At 39.1% G+C, this 20106-nt stretch overlaps 1 protein-coding gene across 2 annotated transcripts; it reads right to left on the reverse strand.

Moving 5' to 3' along the window:
• Nucleotides 1–570: 570 nt before the first annotated feature.
• Nucleotides 571–19422, reverse strand: LOC139141035 (uncharacterized). Of its 2 annotated transcripts, none has more exons than XM_070710602.1 (5): nt 18854–19422; nt 16514–16641; nt 7695–7807; nt 7100–7321; nt 571–1545 (listed from the first exon to the last, which is right to left on the reverse strand). In XM_070710602.1, exons 1-5 carry the CDS (start codon nt 19129–19131, stop codon nt 1399–1401), a joined length of 888 nt encoding a protein of 295 aa, XP_070566703.1. In that variant the 5' UTR covers nt 19132–19422; the 3' UTR covers nt 571–1398. The 2 variants fall into 2 exon arrangements, with proteins under 2 accessions (XP_070566703.1, XP_070566704.1); XM_070710603.1 differs by lacking the exon at nt 18854–19422 and adding an exon at nt 18143–18346 and having other exon boundaries at nt 1256–1545.
• Nucleotides 19423–20106: the final 684 nt, after the last annotated feature.

The raw sequence follows: 20106 nt of genomic DNA on the forward strand, positions 1-20106 counted from the left end.
ACTGTAATCCATCATTGAGGGGAAGAATTATCTCAGCGCTTCGATCAGAGCTTCATGCAATGATGTAGATAATTGTATCAACCACGTTCTTATTACTGTTATGTATACAATATACAAAACATGGCCTATTTTCCAAGGCAAGGATATTGAATTATTTAAAACCTTGTGTATTTTTGCCGTTTTCAAAGGCGAGCTGATATGAAGAATAAGAATTGAGAATTACATAAATAATGAAACTGCGAGAAATAAACGGTATCTCAGAATTGCAGAGCTAACTTTCTATTTGCCTCCAAATGTGTGTTATATCGTTGTTGTATGATTTATCGATGTGACAATACAAGAATGGGAGAAAATGATCACTGTGGCATTGGTCTGATGTCCGTAATCAGCTTTTGAGTTCTCTCATTCTGTCAACACTAGGGCGTGCACAGTTTTCTGAATAAAGTGTTTCATCAGAAGCAGGTTTAGGCAAAAGACGCACGCGTCGTGACCCTTTCACCTCAACTTCCATGTTGAAACGATAGAATTCACCAATACCGTCGCGAATAATAAAAGCTGTCAATAATGGCGTTTACATTTGCAGCAGCTGAAATAATATACAAGATTCCAAATAAATTACAGTTTTACACCTTTCGGGTGTACCGGTTCGGGTTGAACATATATGACAGAGAAAATAGAAGAGTGTTGGTGTCACCATGTAGCCGGTTAATGCAAGCAGTTTGTTTGGAAAGATATGTAAATAAATCCCAAACCTGAAAAGGTTCGGTCTTTTTGAACGTTTCCATACAAGGTTGCCAATCGACATGTATGTAAGTCTTTGTTCTCTCAAGAGGGTAGTCTCCCTTAATAGTTGTGTGTGCGCAAAATAATCAAGTCTTCATTTGCTTTTGCATGTTATTATCGATCATTCTGTTCGACTTTTAGATGTAGATTGATTTGGTTGGTGGTTGTTCGGAGGACCCCTTTGCAATGTTTCCCGCGCATTCATGGTAGTCATGTATCAAGCGTTGATTTTTGGTTTCAACTGTGTATTCAGACTAGACTTGCTTCATGTCTCTGGGCATGTAAACATCTGAACAGAATAAATTGATGGAGTTAGTAATAGGCTGTTGCGTAGGATCGTAGAGTGAACGCGTTTGCTTGGCTAGTCAGTATAAACTGTTGCCGAGAAAAGCCAAGCGACTGGGGACCACTATATTCAGACTATATGCGAGGCATTGGTCGTCGTCTTTCATCGCAGAAATCTCTTGTTTGTGATAGAAGTTTACAGAGCTTTGGTTTCCAAATAAATAGACCCTGCAGCAAGACCAGCTTCTACGGTTTCGAAAATGATTGACTTTGGCGCCCGGCGTTTTCGGGTCTGTCGTCGTTTTAGAAACTCGTCTGCTCCAGGGAGTGTCAACTTGAACATTCGTCGACGTCTTGCACCTGTAGGTGCTGTTGGAGGACAAATTTGCTCATGAAGGAATCCCAAACTTCTTCGAGGAAGACAACCTCACCCGTCATCTCAAAATACACATCGGTGCACGACAACTGCCGGTGTATCTGCGAAATATATGACAAAGTTTAGGGAGCTTTCAGTAATTACAGGGGGTGGGCGGGGGAATTGGGGGAGGGTCACTTTTTAGAAAACAGCTCAAGGGGGAGGGTCACTTTTTATAAACCCATCTTTGGGGGAGGGTCACTTTTGACAGAAGCTGATTTTATGGCCAAAACTTTACCATGTAAAGTAAATCAACTCTTCAGTAAAATTCCAAAATCAATTTCTTGCACAACGATGGACTTATAACCACTCTAGTCTAATCAAGAACAATAATGTAAATAATCCAGCATACATAAATGCACAGATTTATCTAATTTTGTACTGAAAAAAAATTATTCATAGTTTCATGATAGACCCCAATGCATAGTGAATCGACATTTCGGTGAAATTCCAAAATCAAATTTCTTGCACAACCATGGACTTGTAACCATTCTAGTCTAATCAAGAACAATAATGTAAATAATCCAGCATACATAAATGCACAGATTTATCTAATTTTGTACTGAAAAAAAAATTATTCATAGTTTCATCATAGACCCCCATGCATAGTGAATTGATATGTTGGTGAAATTCTAAAATCAAATTTCTTACACAACCATAGACTTGTAACCGCTCTAGCCTAATCAAGAGCATTAATATCAACAATCAAGATTACACAAATGCAAAGATTTACCTGTTTTTGGGTTAGAAAAAACTATTCATAGGTTCATCATAGACACCATGGATAGTGAACCAACTTTTTAGATGAAATTCAGAAATCAATTTCTTCTACACGAATGCACATTTTACTTCCCAATTCAAGCAAAGTACATTTAAATACATTATGAAACATATATAATATACAGATATAGCATGTTTTGTGGGGGTAAATTGTCAATAATTTGCCTGATAGACTCCATGTATTATGATTTGATATTTTTGGATGAAGCACTAATTCAGCCCATCTTGCCTTCTTATAGTTGCACAAAATATGGTGACCCTCCCTCAAATGTATGAAATACCATATCTCTTCAAAAATTCTTGCGTGATAAATTGCGACTGTCCCTCTAAAAACACCAGCCCTCCCCTCTGTAATTTGTCCTTAACATAACAATTGAACCAATTGTTATGTAAATTAGCTGATACTGTTTCAGTTATTTCAGGGGAAAATACCGCAGTGCTTGGGGTTAGGGTCAAGTTTTAGAATGTCAGACAAGGGGGGAGGGTCACATTTTAGATAGGAGGATAGGGGGAGGGTCACATTTTACGGTACAGGTGTGCGCGAAATTCCCCCGGCCCACTCCCCCCTGTAATTACTGAAAGCTCCCTTACACAACAATTCGCACATCGCATCAGCATCAGCATCGGCATCGGCAATGCTTTGGTGAAACTGCGCCCTCAACGACTGAAAGATTCATCGCAGATATCGAACGCCTCCTCCGAGTGGATGAGACGATGTTATATTGTGTTCAATTTCCGATTAAGATAACAACAACGAGGTCAAATTAAAAGTAAAATGTTGTGCCAAGGGGTCAGGAAAATTCAGAGAATTACATACTGTGAAATCAGCAGCACAGGTCAGAACACACGTACGTGACGTTCAGGCATTATGCAAGTATCTCGTCCGTTCATCGATCTTCGAAGTGTGAGTGATCTAGAGATCTGATATTCACATCATTGAATTTGCATACATACCCTCACTTGAAGCCAAACTCGATGAGCCGGAAGTGATTAAAAATTATCACTTTTTACGCATGAGCTGATTTCAGGGAAAGCTAAATTTAACGAATGACAAATGGTTAGAGTGGGCACGAATGAAATATATGGCCTGGGCCACAGCGTTTGACTTCACAGATTAAAACAGCACGAGGTCGTAGCTCACTGGCAGCGGTAAACACATCGACAGATAATTGACAGTAACGGAAGACCAGATGAACGGCCCCCAAACTTTCGATCAATCGATCACGACAACGATTTGACTGTAAACCATCACAGGAATCGCTGGTTCTTATCCGTCAGCTGTCGGAAATTGATTCGATTCGCTTCGAAGCGACCCCATCGCACTATAGGCTCGCATCCTCCTTCAATTTTATTCGACCATTTGTCGTTTTTTTGGGTTTTTTTTCATTTGCAAGGAATAGGAAGCCAGCGTTGTTGCAAGCAATGCTCAAGAATGCCGATGAGGTTTTCAATATCAAATCTTCATTCTCGAGTGCTCTGAAGCGTTTTGCTGAATTAACACCATTGGAACTAATTTGGGATTATTGGATCTTCACATTTGGCCTTTTAAAGAAAATTCTTCTTTTGCCGTCCTTAGATTCTTGAAAAACCTACCAGCAAGCCAGGTTTAAAACAAATACAGACAAAAACACAAGTGTATTAACATGAGATCATTTATTTGGTTTCTTTTGGAAAAAATAATATTTTATTTGTAATAGTGTTAACATTATGTTTGTTTTCTTAATTTTCTCTGAAAAACTACCAGCACGCGGACGGCAAACAAAGAATTTTATTAAAAGCGCCTTTTTCAAATTTCTCAAAAATGTTAGGTACCCTATAGCCAAATGTCGCAATATTACGAATAACTCATAAAAAGTGTATAACTTAAAGGGAAAATTCACCAAGGATGATTTCTACATATGTGTTAGCTTTGTGTTCGCTTATTCCAGAAAAGCAGATGAGCTTACATTTGTAGATTAAACCAATATTACTTCATTGTCCAATTATCCCAAATTAGTTCCAATTGTGTCTTATCACATTTTCTTGTTCTCGTCTCTGCAGATTGACACAGTCACGCGTAACACTCACCACACTTGGCTATGCGACGAGAGTTTGCTCTATGTGCATTTGTAGTTTATTTCATTTCTCGAGATCTTATAGCCAGCAATGGGGTTGCCAACTTACTTGAAGCAAAAGCGCGTTAACGTTTTAGATTTCAGCATCGTTTCGATTTAAGACATATTTCCGATAAGGCTACGATGGAGTGAAACATGTTTCTTTGACTCTTTAACTTTCCTGATACATTCTCATATACTCGCGACATGAAAGAATATCTATAGCGCTAATCATGTATATATATTGAGACTTCAATTTGAGGTACATGTACATCTACATCGTATGATTCGTTTGCTGGTAGCATGTAACATCTGACGCCACAATTTCCTGTGTTTTCTTGACGTATAAACTGTTAAGCCTAAGTATGGTTTCTTTATGTCTTTATTCTTTCTATAGATACAGGATAACCGTAAATACGTGGCACTTTCGATACAGGTAAGGTTTATTATTTCACCAGCACGTTATATAAAAACAATTTGTGTGCGTGTACGACACCACGTCTTCGTCACCTTTGAAATTAAACTACGATGTACATACAAAATGTAAACTAATGTCTGCCGACGAGTGATGAAATTGTTTTGCAAACTTTGCCCAGTAAGAGATAAAACCTTGAAAAATACACTTTTCACTTTTAATAGAGCTAAACACGAGATTAAAGTGAATAAATTAGAAGCGAAAGAGCTCCGACGACGCCAAGGATAGAGAGAATACAAAATCTGGTGTTTAAAATTTACTACGTTCAAAGTACGAAAAAGACATAAGCAATGTAAGAAAGTATCAAATGAACTACACAATATGATGTCGGGGAGAAGGTAAGCATAGTCTGCCTCCATGCTGCAACCCTTAGGCTGCGTTCACCAAAAACGATTAGGGGGGGCTGGAGGAGTTCAGGGGGGATTCAAAATTTTTTTGGGTAGTAGAGGGGGGACTTGAAAATTTTGCTCTACCTGTAGGGGGGGGACTTGAAAATTTTTGGTTCCCTTTTGTGTTTTACATTTTCCAATTCCAAGTTTTTGTAGACAATTCAATGAAAAATGAATACCATTTTTTATGTCATCAAAATATTTTAATGTTAGTAGCAATTTAACAAAATTTAGAACCATTTTGTCACATTTCATGACTTTTATGTCGAAAAAATTTAAATGTGTGATTTGTCGTAAAAAAACAAACTTGAGCCTCGTAACCTGGGCAGAAGCTGCAACTGTTAATGATTTCTGCAATATTTCTATGCTATGGAACAACTATAGTTTCTTGGAATGTCCCTACAGCATGCTCAAACACACAATATTTAGTTTGTTGAAGAAGCCTGTATATATAAATATAAATATGTATTTCGTGATAATTTAATTGGAGTCGAGGCTGACAGTCAGTTGTCAGTCATACAAATACATGGTACACATATATAGGCTGTGATAGCAAGCTGAATACTAGACATTTCAACAGGCTGTAGGGAGTAGAACAAGAACGCAGTTGTAAAACTGTACAAAAATATTGCCAAAATTATCAAAGTTAATACAGCTACTGCCTACGGGTAGTGTCACTATCATTAATGCTCTCCTCCTGCAGTGTCACTGTCACTGCATACCTGAACAGTGATAGAGATAGCTCTGACTCTGATGTAAATGGTAGTTGAAGAAGAGTTTGGGTCAAATGACGCTCATGACAGTGAAACATACTTGTACACAAGATCAGGCCAGAGAGCAACACATGGAAGAACACATAGAAATATTTGAATTCTGGCATATGAGAATAATCAAATATTAAAGAAAAAAAGATGGGGTCATCATGCTTGATTTTCTAAATTTTCACATTCTTATTATAAAATGATACAGATGTAAAACTTTGAATAGTAAAGACTAAAAGAAAAAATATGTGACCAAATGGAATTATTTATTTTTTAAACAAATTTAAAATTATTACACCCAAAATTTCAGAGATTAAAACATTTATTTGATGAAACATTTTACCTTCCAGTATTGTCAATTTTGAGAAGCATCTAATTCATATATGTCTTGTAGTGTTGAAACAATTTTTGGTAGGTCACTGTGCAATATGGCAATTAGCCAAAATTCACAATTTGCCTACTCTCTCATGATTGTCATTTTGTGTGCTCTTCAGCAGGAGCAATTGACCTGGCCAGAGTTGGATTAACTCATGTTGGCTTTTAGACCAATAAATCTAAAAAATTTACTGATGCGTTTAAAGAACTTGCCTTGGGAATATGACTATAGAAAGTGCTAAAACAGGTTGTGTTGTACACCTGTGAGCAGAACGGCGCGATACATGTTTATTTTCTCTGCGCTCACATCCTTTACAAATATGCGGGCCTGTGATAGATGGTGGGGACTTGAAAAATTTATAGAGGGGGGGCATTTGAAAAATTTTTTGGGTACTTAGGGGGGGGATCTGAAAAAAAATAAGATTTCAATCGAAATTCCTCCAGCCCCCCCCCCCCCCCCCCCTAATCGTTATTCGTTATTTGTGAATGCAGCCTTAAAAGCGCCAAAGGTTGTTCAGTAAGCTGCTGGGCTACCGCAAGCTGTCAAAGTTAGGACTATCAACATGCATCACTCGCGTAACTAAACTGTCATAGTTTGAAGCAAGATCTCCATATCTGCCACAGAAATCATTGTTAGTCTACCTTCCAAGAATCTCTGTTTCACCACTTTAAAAGTAGTTAGCCCGATATGTGGTCCCTCGATAGTCGAATGGCTAGGTGAAAACAGTAACTGACGTACGTACCTCATAACACGGATATGTTAAGAGACAGCACGGGAGGCATAGACACCAGTAGGGACAAGTGTGGTTGTTGAACCGGAAGTAAGGCCAGTACTTAGAGGCATTGGTGATGCACAGACGGCCGTATCGGCCGACATTTTCGCCACAGCTGCACACGTCGTCCCCACCTTCCATTTCCCGGACGATTTTCGTGTACCACTGGACAACCAAGCGCGTAAAGTCAAACTGTATTCGTAGAAAAAGGGAATATTACATTACAAACCCAGCGAATCTGGCACTCTCTCCCTCCTCTCTCTCTCTCTCTCTCTCTCTCTCTCTCTCTCTCTCTCTCTCTCTCTCTCTCGTTATATATAATTATCTATCCATCCATCTATCTACATATGCATCATTACAATGTTAATTTAAATTGCTAATGTTTATGTTTCGTCTTCTTGTGTTTTCTCAGCAATTGACACTTCTTGAGAGGTGTTCAGAAGTGGAACAAATACCTTAAGAGCAATTTTTAAAAACTGCTGAGAGAGAGAGAGAGAGAGAGAGAGAGAGAGAGAGAGAGAGAGAGAGAGAGAGAGAGAGAGAGAGAGAGAGACTGCATAAATACCTCGATGGAAAACTTTCTTCCGGCTTTGAGGGATCTCCTGGCTTCCTTGAAACCCTCTTCCAGCTGCAATCTAACATATCGGTTGCTCGTGTTGACCACTACTAGCGAATACTCTGTGGAATTTGGAAGAAAGAAAAAACGTATACATTCTCGAAGTAGGATATTTTGCATAAAATATCTAACGAAGGATGTCTGAATGCGTGAAATTCATCTATGTACAGCCGGAGTGAATACAAACTGACCGATTCCCGACTTGAAGAATCTTACTGATAACTCGTAAATAGTCAACCGGTCAGTTAGTTAATATTTAATAAATTAAGTTTATTACGGTGATGAGTAGATATAACATATTTATGAACTCCTTGATGACATATCACTATCAAAGTGAGACTTGAGTGGACACCGTGGGTCATCAGTATGTATTAGGGAGATGGTGCAGTGGCAAAGAATGTAAAATTTTCAGAAGAGTTACTTTCAGAATGTGCTTAGGAATACAATTCAGATTAACATTCAGACACTCACTATGTGAGATAATATTCTGTATATTCCAGAAGAGTCCTTTCAGAATGTGCTTTGGAATACAATTCAGAATAATATTCAGACACTCACTATGTGAGATAATATTCTGTATATTCTAGAAGTAAGAAGTCATTGACAATGACATAGTCCCCACTTGTAATAGGAGTATTAGTCTTGATGGGGCAAGGAAATGAGGTCAGAAGTATCACTGGAGTGTATATGTTCAGATCTATGGACACATAGGTCTATGTCATTGTTCCAATTTTGAAACAAGAGGCATGTCTAAGTTATGGTTCTAAATCGGGAAAAAAGATCAGACCTCTAGCTGTATTGGCCTGCCAAGAAATACATATGTGCATAATAAATGAGGTACAAGATGTGACATCTTAAGGTCTACTATCCTTTCAAAATTGAAGCGTAAAGAACTTGTGGTTACTGAGTTATGCATATATATGCATATTCAAGGTCAAAGGTCATCAAGGTCACGTGACATTTTGAAAAAAACAAACATTGTATTGCTAATTAATCCATATATGCCAAAATTTAGACCTCTAGCTCTATTGGCTTGCCTACAATTATATATGGGCATAATTAACGAGGTAAAGCATGTGTTGTCATAAGGTCTCCCATCCTACTAAATATAAAGGACATAGCACTTGTGGTTACTTATTTATTGACATAATCGTGTATTTTAGGTAAAAGGTTATCGAGGTCACATGACATTTTGTCAAAAAATTTCTATCCTATAGTCTGTCCCCATATACTAAAAATCATACATTTACCTCTATTGGCTTGCTCAAAATTAGATATGCACATAATTAATGAGGTACAATATGTGGCGTCATAAGGTGTCCCATCATACCAAATATGAAGGGTGTAGCACTTGTGGTTCCTGAGTTATGGACAAATATGTATATTTGAGGTCAAAGGTCATTGAGGTCACGTGACATTTTTTCAAAAAAATTGTATTGCCAAGTTATCCTTACATACCAAAAATCAGACCTCTAGCTCTATTGGCTCGCTCAAAATTAGATATGTGCATTATTAATGAGGTACAATAGGTGGCGTCATAAGGTGTCCCATCATACCAAATATGAAGGGTGTAGCACTTGTGGTTACTGAGTTTTGGACAAATATGTATATTTGAGGTCAAAGGTCACCGAGGTCACGTGACATTTTGTCAAAATAATTGTATTGCTAAGTTATCCCTATATACCAAAAATCAGACCTCTAGCTCTATTGGCTCGCTCAAAATTAGATATGTGCATAATTAATGAGGGACAATATGTGGCGTCATAAGGTGTCCCATCATACCAAATATGAAGGGTGTAGCATTAGTGATTACTGAGTTATGGACAAATATGTATATTTGAGGTCAAAGGTCACCAAGGTCACATGACATTTTGTCAAAACAATTGTATTGCTAAGTTATCCCTATATACCAAAAATCAGACCTCTAGCTCTATTGGCTCGCTCAAAATTAGATATGTGCATAATTAATGAGGTACAATATGTGGCGTCATAAGGTGTCCCATCATACCAAATATGAAGGGTGTAGCACTTGTGGTTACTGAGTTTTGGACAAATATGTATATTTGAGGTCAAAGGTCACCGAGGTCACGTGACATTTTTTCAAAATAATTGTATTGCTAAGTTATCCGTATATACCAAAAATCAGACCTCTAGCTCTATTGGCTCGCTCAAAATTAGATATGTGCATAATTAATGAGGTACAATATGTGGCGTCATAAGGTGTCCCATCATACCAAATATGAAGGGTGTAGCACTTGTGGTTACTGAGTTTTGGACAAATATGTATATTTGAGGTCAAAGGTCACCGAGGTCACGTGACATTTTGTCAAAATAATTGTATTGCTAAGTTATCCCTATATACCAAAAATCAGACCTCTAGCTCTATTGGCTCGCTCAAAATTAGATATGCGCATAATTAATGAGGTACAATATGTGGCGTCATAAGGTGTCCCATCATACCAAATATGAAGGGTGTAGCACTTGTGGTTACTGAGTTTTGGACAAATATGTATATTTGAGGTCAAAGGTCACCGAGGTCACGTGACATTTTGTCAAAATAATTGTATTGCTAAGTTATCCCTATATACCAAAAATCAGACCTCTAGCTCTATTGGCTCGCTCAAAATTAGATATGCGCATAATTAATGAGGTACAATATGTGGCGTCATAAGGTGTCCCATCATACCAAATATGAAGGGTGTAGCACTTGTGGTTACTGAATTATGCACAAATATGTATATTTGAGGTCAAAGGTAATTGAGGTCACGTGACATTTTGTCAAAAAAATAGCATTGCTAAGTTATCCGTACATACCAAAAATCAGACCTCTGGCTCTATTGGCTCGCTCAAAATTAGATATGCACATCATTAATGAGGAACAATCTGTGGCGTCATAAGGTGTCCCATCATACCAAATATGAAGGGTGTAGCATTAGTGATTACTGAGTTATGGACAAATATGTATATTTGAGGTCAAAGGTCACCAAGGTCACATGACATTTTGTCAAAAAAATTGTATTGCTAAGTTATCCATATATACCAAAAATCAGACCTCTAGCTCTATTGGCTCGCTCAAAATTAGATATGCACATAATTAATGAGGTACAATATAGGGTGTCCCATCATACCATATATGAAAGGTTTAGCACTTGTGGCTACCGAGTTATGGACAATTATAATATGCTTAGCTGGAATCCGGCAATCTGATTGGCTGGAGCCAGGGTTTATATTCTCAACAAGAAGACCTGAGCCTCGCGTAACATTTTTGAGCTCGCGCAAATTTAGAACGACAACTTGAGAGCTCAACGCGTCATGTCGAACAAGTCTATGGCTTCAGATTGATTTTGATTGTTAAATTTTAGTCTAGTGCAGCTTGACGAACCAACAAATGAAGAGTTTCTGTAAGCAGCGGAGGCCAAGTAACAACAACATAATTTTTTTAAGTTTTTTGAGAGTTTTTTGAAGTAAAATTCTTTAAGTTGGATGACTAATCGCGATATCGATGCGTTGCGTAACCGTATTTTATGAATTCAACTGTGCATGCGCGCGCGTTCTAAAACGTTCTTTTTAGAGTTTGTGTGAGGCTGGGCGCTCCTGAACTCTCGCTCCGACTTCAGCCCTATATAACGACATTGTCCACTTGTTTTTAACTTTAGCATATTATAATGAGGTTATAAACGGTGCGCTCGGGTATTTGGTTGTGGATATAAGACCTCTGGGGTGAAAATTAGCATATTTAGGTGAAATAATCACCTCGCTTCGCTCGGTGATTATTTCCCGCCAAATATGCTAATTTTCACCCCAGAGGTCTTATATCCGCAACCAAATACCCTCGCTTGCCGTTTATAACCTCTAAATATGTATATTTGAGGTCAAAGGTCACGTGACATTTTGTCAAAGCGTCTGAGATATCTGCGTGAACGGATGGACTCACATGGATGGACTAACGGACTGACATGACCCAATCTATGAGCCCCCTGGACTTTATCTGTGGGGACTAAAAACTGTGTCACTGCATCCTTTTTGCAATATGAATACGATGAGAAACTAAATTTTTATTTTTCTTGGCCTTATACATGGGAGTCTATGGACTGCCTTATACATGGGAGTCTATGGACTGCCTTATACATGGGAGTCTATGGACTGCCTTATACATGGGAGTCTATGGACTTCCTTATACACGGGAGTCTATGGACTGCCTTATACATGGGAGTCTATGGACTGCCTTAAACATGGGAGTCTATGGACTGCCTTATACATGGGAGTCTATGGACTGCCTTATACATGGGAGTCTATGGACTTCCTTATACATGGGAGTCTATGGACTGCCTTATACATGGGAGTCTATGGACTGCCTTAAACATGGGAGTCTATGGACTGCCTTATACATGGGAGTCTATGGAGGTGAAAACTAAAAAGTCTTCTAACACGGCCAAATTTGATCGCATTGTAAAACAAATCAACGTGCATCTGTATGAGGTAGAGTACTATCCTTTTACCAAGTTTGAACGAAATCGCTCCAGGCGTCTCTGAGATATCTGCGTGAACGAAAAAAGTCATAAAATATGCAAATGAGCAATTAATTAATAAGCCACACCCACCAAAATCTAATCAGATCTAAGTCTCATCATGATAATACCAAATACCAAATTGCATGACATTGGACCTAAGGGTTCTTAAGTTATGAGTGGAACAAAATCTGTCTACGGACGGACGGACAGACGGACGGACGGACAGACGGACGGACAGACGGACGGACAGACAGACGGACACACACACAGACATTGTGGCGACATAGGACACCTTTGGTGCTTCGCACCACGGTGTCCAAAAATATAAAATCTCCCGATTCTATTGGACCCATTTGTCACTTTGAATGTGATACAAATTAAACGAAAATGTAAGAAAATGGAATATTAAGTGTTAGTTACTAACAAATAATACCTCATCTCTTCACGTGAACATTGAACATTAATCGTTTACATCTTTCCAGTTGACGATTATAACTTTTGATAAAAAAGTATTTGAACTCAAGGATTTTTCCTTGGCATGGTTAGATGCGTTTTGTCTAATCGCTCCTGAACGACTCGAAAAAACACGTTATGAGCCATAGAGTAAACCCAAGTTAATGTTGTCCCTCATACTTTTGATGTGTGTTGTAGTTGTGGGCAACAAACCGACCCTACCCAAAAGCTCTATTCCGCTTTTGCACGTCATCTTGCATTCAGCGTTGACTCCTGTGCTAACTTCCGCCATTGTAGACATTGCGCCCTCGCGCGTCGAATCAGCTGACAACAGTGCAACCCTAAACCCAATGAGATACCGAGCATCGCCTCTGTACGGCACACAGTCCATGTAGCCGACAATTAGGTGCAAATGATATGCAGTTAAGGTCTCCTCAACCAACTTTCAGCTGGTTGTTCACTTTCTACTATTTTTTTAGTATTCTATACAAAGGCACAGACTTATTCTACCTGCAACTTAAAACTGATAGTGATTTTGTAGCTCATTCTTTACTATTTTTCATAGTTTTCGGTAGCCGGTAACAGACACTTCGTGTTCGTGTCTGTACTGCATGCTCAATAACATGGGTATACAACTTTCCGGTTTCCACGCGACCGACATTCCCGGTTTAATATCTTACCATGGTCCACAGTCCCTTGGTGGGCTATTCAGCTCTGGGACTATTCGCCCCATAGACGAGTGTACAGAAGCGTTGTTTCTCGCTTCTGTACACTCGTCTATGGGGCGAATAGTCCCAGAGCTGAATAGCCCACGAGGGACTGTGCATGGTCCCTCCATGATCTTGCATAAACAAAGGCGCTTAATCAACGAGATTAATACTCTTAGGGACTGGTCAGTTTCTTCAGCCTGGGGGGGGGGGCGGTGGATTCATGTGGGGGTCACCCTGTTGTGACTTTGGTGATAGGGGGGGTCACCATGTTTTTGAAATGCCCAATAGGGGGGGTCAGTGTGTTTTTGAATTTTGACACAGGCTCATCATTGCCTAAAATGCTAGTGTCAGCCACAAATTTCATCATTTAGTTGTATTTTTCGGCGCGCCCTTTGGGCGCGTAACTTTAATAATCAGTCATATTTTTCAGCACCCCCGACTTTAATATATCAAGCATACATACATCAGAGATATCTGTACGTTCAATATTTTTCAGCGTGCTCTTCAAGCTCATTACTTCAATATATCAGACATTTTTTAGCATGCCCTTCAGGTGCATGACTTTAATATACAAGGCATATATATCAGAGATATAAGGATGTTTCATATTTTTCGGCGCGCCCTTCGGACGCCATACTTAAATAAATCAGAGATATCTTGATGTTTGCTAAGTGAAAGTGTACCATTATGAAATCTGCATTTTATATGAAAAGGATGACAAATTCCTGATACTTTTCTGTTCTCTCTATGAGAATTCAGTATGAGAAAGCAACATGCACAAATATTTCACAATATATATTTGATACAGTGACTTATTTTAGAGATAGAAAAATGACAAGATATCTTTCCTTCTCATTGATGAAATTATTTTCCTTTGTGTCACAGGTTTTCTGTTGAAAGATGCTTTTTTATGAACAAAATAACAGTTAAAAAAGGCAGTTTTTGTCATTATTAGCTAGTGCTTTTATGGTTTCAATGTTACAAGAAAAGGTCTTCTCAGACACTGTGCACATCAGATTTGGCTAAAAAAGCTCTCTATGGCTCCTCAGGAGATTTATTGGATGGTTGGCAAGTCTTAACACCCATCAAAGTTTTTGATTCACTGCCGCAGTTTTTCCTCTTTGATATTAATGATTGATCCATTAATCTATTACTGTACAACAGTTCAGGACATCTGGTTAAGCATAGAAAGTGTGAAATACATTCACAGCTCATTCAAAATACAGCTCATTCAAAATATACTGTATTCAAACTTTAAGATTGACACTTTGAAATTCCTATCTTACAACTGACATGTCAACAATTTCATTAAAACATATATATATATATAATATATATATATATATATATATATCTATATATATATATATATATATATATATATATATATATATATATATATATATATATATATATATATATATATATATGTACACACATATAATTTATGTCCACCTTTTGTTTTACCGATGTCGCGCGCCGGGGGGGTCACCCTGTTTTCGAAATTTGGAATAGGGGGGGTCACCCTGTTTTCAAAATTTGGAATAGCGGGGTCAGCCACTTTTTGACGTCGGCAAAAAATAATCCACCGCCCCCCCCCCGCCGAAGAAACTGACCAGTCCCTTAGTATGGTACGTACCCTTGGAATGATATATCAACAAATCTATCTCTTTCGTCAAGGGATGAGAAAATCCATGCTGAGGTCCACTGACCCGAAAATAAATTTCTTTCATTTTCGGGCGGATCAACAGCTTAAAACTCGTACGTGTACTGCCGACGTTTTAAAGCATTTAAGGGTGGAAATGGAGTAAGTACACGTAAATCTAAAATCTACAGCCAAGTTGACGATAAATTTACCAATGAGACAGCACATAATCGTGCCGCTCTCCTATTTGTGTCATTTATTTGGTGTAAATTAGGCTCTGTGATGATCGATTTGGTTTTGTATTATAGTGGTGACTCGAGACATGTCTGCGCAGAGGAAATATTGCTCATGATATTCTTTTTTTTGGGGGGGGGGTATTTACAGTTATGTGTCTTTCAGAGCTGTAAGCAATCTGTGTATGACTATGGTTGGTCGATGTGACGAATATTTCATCTCTGTGCACTGAACTCAAACAACTTGCACATAACCAAAGCGCAAGAAGCGAGCGCGTCAACAAATACGACTTAAAACTTTATTCAAAACACTTGTTTTATGCACCTGGGAATGCTTGTCGGAATTTTTTTCTTTCTGCATGACAAAAAAGTGGGTGTGTAAAGAGTTTCCCGCCATGGAGGTTGCTGTCTGGTCCTAACAGCTGCATTCAAAATGTGCTTCCATGGGGAACTTCTTCCTGTGTCGTCAGACTTGTAGAGGTTTGTGTGTAGCTTTGACTTAACGAGTATCTAAAAAACACATGACCCAGCGACTGTTGTGCTCTGTTTGACGTGGACATCAATAAAATACAAATAGGCTTCTGTAAGTCGGACTGCGCCTCTGAAATTCATGGACAAGTCGTCACAATTCTGGCTTAACCAGTATTGCAGTCCTTGTGATACGCATCCCAAGTAAATAGTTTCGGCAGCAACTCCATAGAAATACAATGAAATCGTTCCTCCAGTTTTTGTCCTTCGATTCTTATAGACATATGCTTGTCTAATCTCTCTCTCTCGCGCGCGTATAAAATCGAAAATAATCGAGATTTCTACCACTTGAAGCTTATAAAATATTTCATTATATATAGAAACTGCATACACACACATGTGTGTGTATGTGTGTGTAAATACATAAACTTACACATAATGAGATGAGAGCATACAGTGTGGTTCAGCCATTGAGCGTCATAGAGCAAAAACACTGTTTTTTGGTTTTGGCGCTCTGTAAACTTTGTCTTTAAATTCTTTTCCATTTGTTGTGAATGTCAAACTACTTTAAATATTAAGTTGGCGTCATCTTAAAATGCCTAACGAAATAAACGAACTTATTAAGGGAATGCGCAGTGTGTAAATAATCTGACGTAAGCTTATGAAGTAAAAAAGTGAATCGGCTCAATGTTGTAAAGGGTAAAACTGCCGAACATCATGATTTTTCGATCAAACGATGTGGACTTACCAACACTGACTGCGTCATATCCTCTGTGCGGTCGCCTCCATTTCCACTCCACGTCTAGCAGTAATGGCTTGCTGAACAAACTGTTGGACAGGGATTCCAAATCTTCAATCGTTCTCACCTTCAGTGTCCTGTCATACAATGAAAGTGTCATACAAATGTCAGATCTTGCTCTTTTCCAACATTACAATTCGCCGTAAATTATCAGATGGCATTATATGTTTTCACTTTGTCTCATATCACAATCGACCGCATCCATAACATCAAATTCCGTGTAATGTTACGTGATGTTACGGTCATCAACAGTAATTTAATGTTGACAAATAGAACCGACGAGTGAATGGATTGTTATGCAAACGTTTTGGGTGTAATTAATACCCTGAAAAACAGTTGAACAAAAAATACCGCAATTATACGGTGTCGCTCAAATTTGATCAGAATTGGTATATACTAGTATGGGTTACCAATGATCAACAATAAATGTTGTTTCTATCTGTTCAGTGGAGGAAAATTCTACGTTGATATTATGGCAATGATTCTGCACAGTACAACCAGAAAAACAACAAAAAATATTTAAACCAGAAAAACAAGAATGACAAAAGTAATTAAGGTCTAACTTTAGGTACTGGAGGTCAACTTTAGCAACATGCATAGCAGAAACAAGCCCCTCTTAGTTTAGTATAAACGGTCTTCCCCCATCTACTGTCTATGGTTGCAGCTGGTCTGTTAATATGTAACAGTTCATAAACGATGACAGGAAATGAGTCAAGATCAGTGGAGTTTGCCTGTTTCTCACTGGCAGGTATGCCTCCTGCACATTTGCAGGATTTCACTTTTTCTTACCTCATTTGCACATTTTTGACACTGACGTGTTCATTTGAACAAATTAACATCTCAACCCCTGCATCTACCTGTACACCAAATACTGGGATGGTAGCTTTGGCGGTATGGGAGCCTTTGTGTGTGACGGACATACATCCGCACATACCCACAAATATATAGACATACAGACACGCAAATCAGATGCAAATGAACTGATTCAGCTTATACGATAACCTCACAATTGGTACACCAAATGTGAGCTAAAAACTGAAACAATCAGATCAAAGATGGATTCTCATTCTAACTAATCTACGAATCAAGTGACATGAAATACGAAATAATCGTCTAATTTCAAGAATAAGCGAATCGATGCACAGGGATTTGCAACCTCATAGCCGCACTTTTTCGGATTATTTTGATCAATTGCCTTTCAAAGTAAAATTTGTCGGAGTAAAATGATTTACTGAAGAGTGTGTCAACAAGTATTACAACCATTGACTGGCCAGCTGGAACTGTATGTGCAAGTTTGCACAATAACAAGATAAACAAACGTGATGCCATGGCCACCCTCCCCGAGCAAATGTGAAAAACAACTGTACTCATGGTGCATACACGCACTAGCTCTCTCACAGAAGCAACGTATTTCTCATTTTCCTGTATTAAAATCAAAAGTTAAAGCGCCCAAGGCAAAAAAGGTCGACTCCAAAATATCTTATTTTTCAATCCTCGATTTTCTTCCAGCCGTCTCGACTCGCCATCAATTCTCATCGTTGCGACCCAAGTCTATACAACAGAGTTCTTTCCCCTTACCAGTCTAGCCTGCGCATCTTTAGCCGGTCGCCCGGCAAACTGCTAGGGCAGTAAATCATGTTGCAGTTTTATAGGTCCTAGAACTTTGGCTATGGCCCATTCTTCGGGTCTACCGCTCACAAATATAGCGCGCTGTTTTCGTTCTTTGATCAATGAGGATTGAACATTCCGCAACTGCGAGACACGGTGCGATGTCACAGGTATTCGAATTATTTATGGTGGTTTGTGGTCCGCTCGTGGAGTCCGAGCTGGTGTAATCCCGAGATAAGGCAACTGTGATATCCGTGGTTGAAATTCAACTGAATTACATCGACTCGACCGACAAAATTTCTGAACTCCGTGATCTATACTCTAGCAAAGCGTTGTGTGGATTCTGATTTAGTCGGCTATTGAACGACGCTGGCAAACGGCCAAAGTTCACTTAAAGGGAAGAGCTGGAAAGTGTGACAGCCTTTGTTAGTCGTTATTAGGTGTAAAAACTTTTGAACAAGAGACGGTGTGATTCAGTCTACACATGTGAGCGAATGTTGGCACTTGGTCGGAATCAACGCACAGTTCAAAGGTCAGGTTCCGTCAAACTATAAACACCTGGTACACGATCTGACAGATAGCAAAGACGATTGTTGAGCAAACACACGTAAAGTGCGCACACTTGAAAATCGCATTTATTACACATAAACACAAACCACAAATATATATAAATTTTCTCACCCTCCGTTTGTGTTGGGAAAGCGTAGTCTGTACTTTTTAGAGTGTATGTAGACGTTGACCCGATTGCGATCGTGATAAAGGCGTTCTCCAAGCATTCTGAAGCAGTCCGGTAAGTGACGTTCGTATATGAACAAGTCCATCGGCAAAACAGCAATCATGACATCGTCAAAATGATAGGTAGACGAAAGAGGGCGACTCATACCCGGCGGAAATTTACCTCTGATTTTTAAATAGATGTACTCCATAAGATGGCGATTTGCTTCAAAGGGACTGTCCATCGTGGTCTGTGCCTACCTTCCAAAGTTAGAAACAGGGGCGTGTTTTCGTTGTCGCATACAGATGACGGGTACAACGCAGACGATTAAATAACCTGGCAATATTGTTTCACATGGGAATTTCTGCCACAGCCTGAAAACTTGTAGCTTGTATGACACCTTCAGGGTGACGACAGTGTTTCTCGCAATACACGGTGGCAAAAGCCTGGTTACTGGTTTCCAAACCAGGTACTTAGTTTTCTTTTTTCCGGAATTCCTGAACTCCCGAGCAAGTTTCTGCAGTAACTCCGCCGACAACGGGGTGCGATGTCGGCGTCAACCTCAGGGTGACACAGAGCTAACCAGGCCACTCTGAAAAAATCTCCCGTAACACACTCAAACCCAAACACACACACGTAATCACAACAGATTAGTCCGGTGCGCGCTACTGTTGTTTGCTTTGGCCACGGATATTTCTTCAGAACTTTGTTTCCTACAAAAACAAATCCCAATTTGTTGAAATTTTTAAGCCGGGTAACACGAGTGTGCGCTAGCCACAGCCTTTGCCTCCTGCCCTGTGAAAGTTCAGAGTTTTGTTCGGGGATACTTTAGCTTCTATGCACACGGTACGATGAATGGCAGCATTGTAATCTTGAATGGTTTCCACTGATTGAAGCAGACACTCCAACATCTAAAAGGAAACCAACAGACGTCCATGGAAGGGAGGCGTGTACTGATAAAACAACAGAAACGATAAAATGTCACAGGAAAATTAAGAGATCGGATTGTAGATTGTAGTCTGCTACAAAAAACCATAAACGACATGAGCGATGTGTTAGTCGGTCATGAAGGATAGTCCGGTTCGGGTGCACCGATTGGGAGAGTGGATAGACAGATGGGACGATTGGAAGGGCGGGTAGCGGGGTGAATTGATCGGTGGGTGGGTGTTTTCGTGATCGTGTATATAGTGTCATGGATGGACGGACTGGTGAATATATA

The sequence above is a fragment of the Ptychodera flava genome, chromosome 9 (genome assembly GCF_041260155.1).
Source record: "Ptychodera flava strain L36383 chromosome 9, AS_Pfla_20210202, whole genome shotgun sequence".
Taxonomy (NCBI): domain Eukaryota; kingdom Metazoa; phylum Hemichordata; class Enteropneusta; family Ptychoderidae; genus Ptychodera; species Ptychodera flava.

Coding starts and splice junctions, on each gene's coding strand:
- LOC139141035 (XM_070710602.1), bottom strand. CDS start 19,131: ATGGACAGTCCCTTTGAAGCAAATCGCCATCTTATGGAGTACATCTAT. Junction 7,808..16,513: donor ATATGACGCAGTCAGTGTTG/GTAAGTCCACAT, acceptor CAAATTCCACAG/AGTATTCGCTAGTAGTGGTC. Junction 7,322..7,694: donor GAAGAAAGTTTTCCATCGAG/GTATTTATGCAG, acceptor CTACGAATACAG/TTTGACTTTACGCGCTTGGT.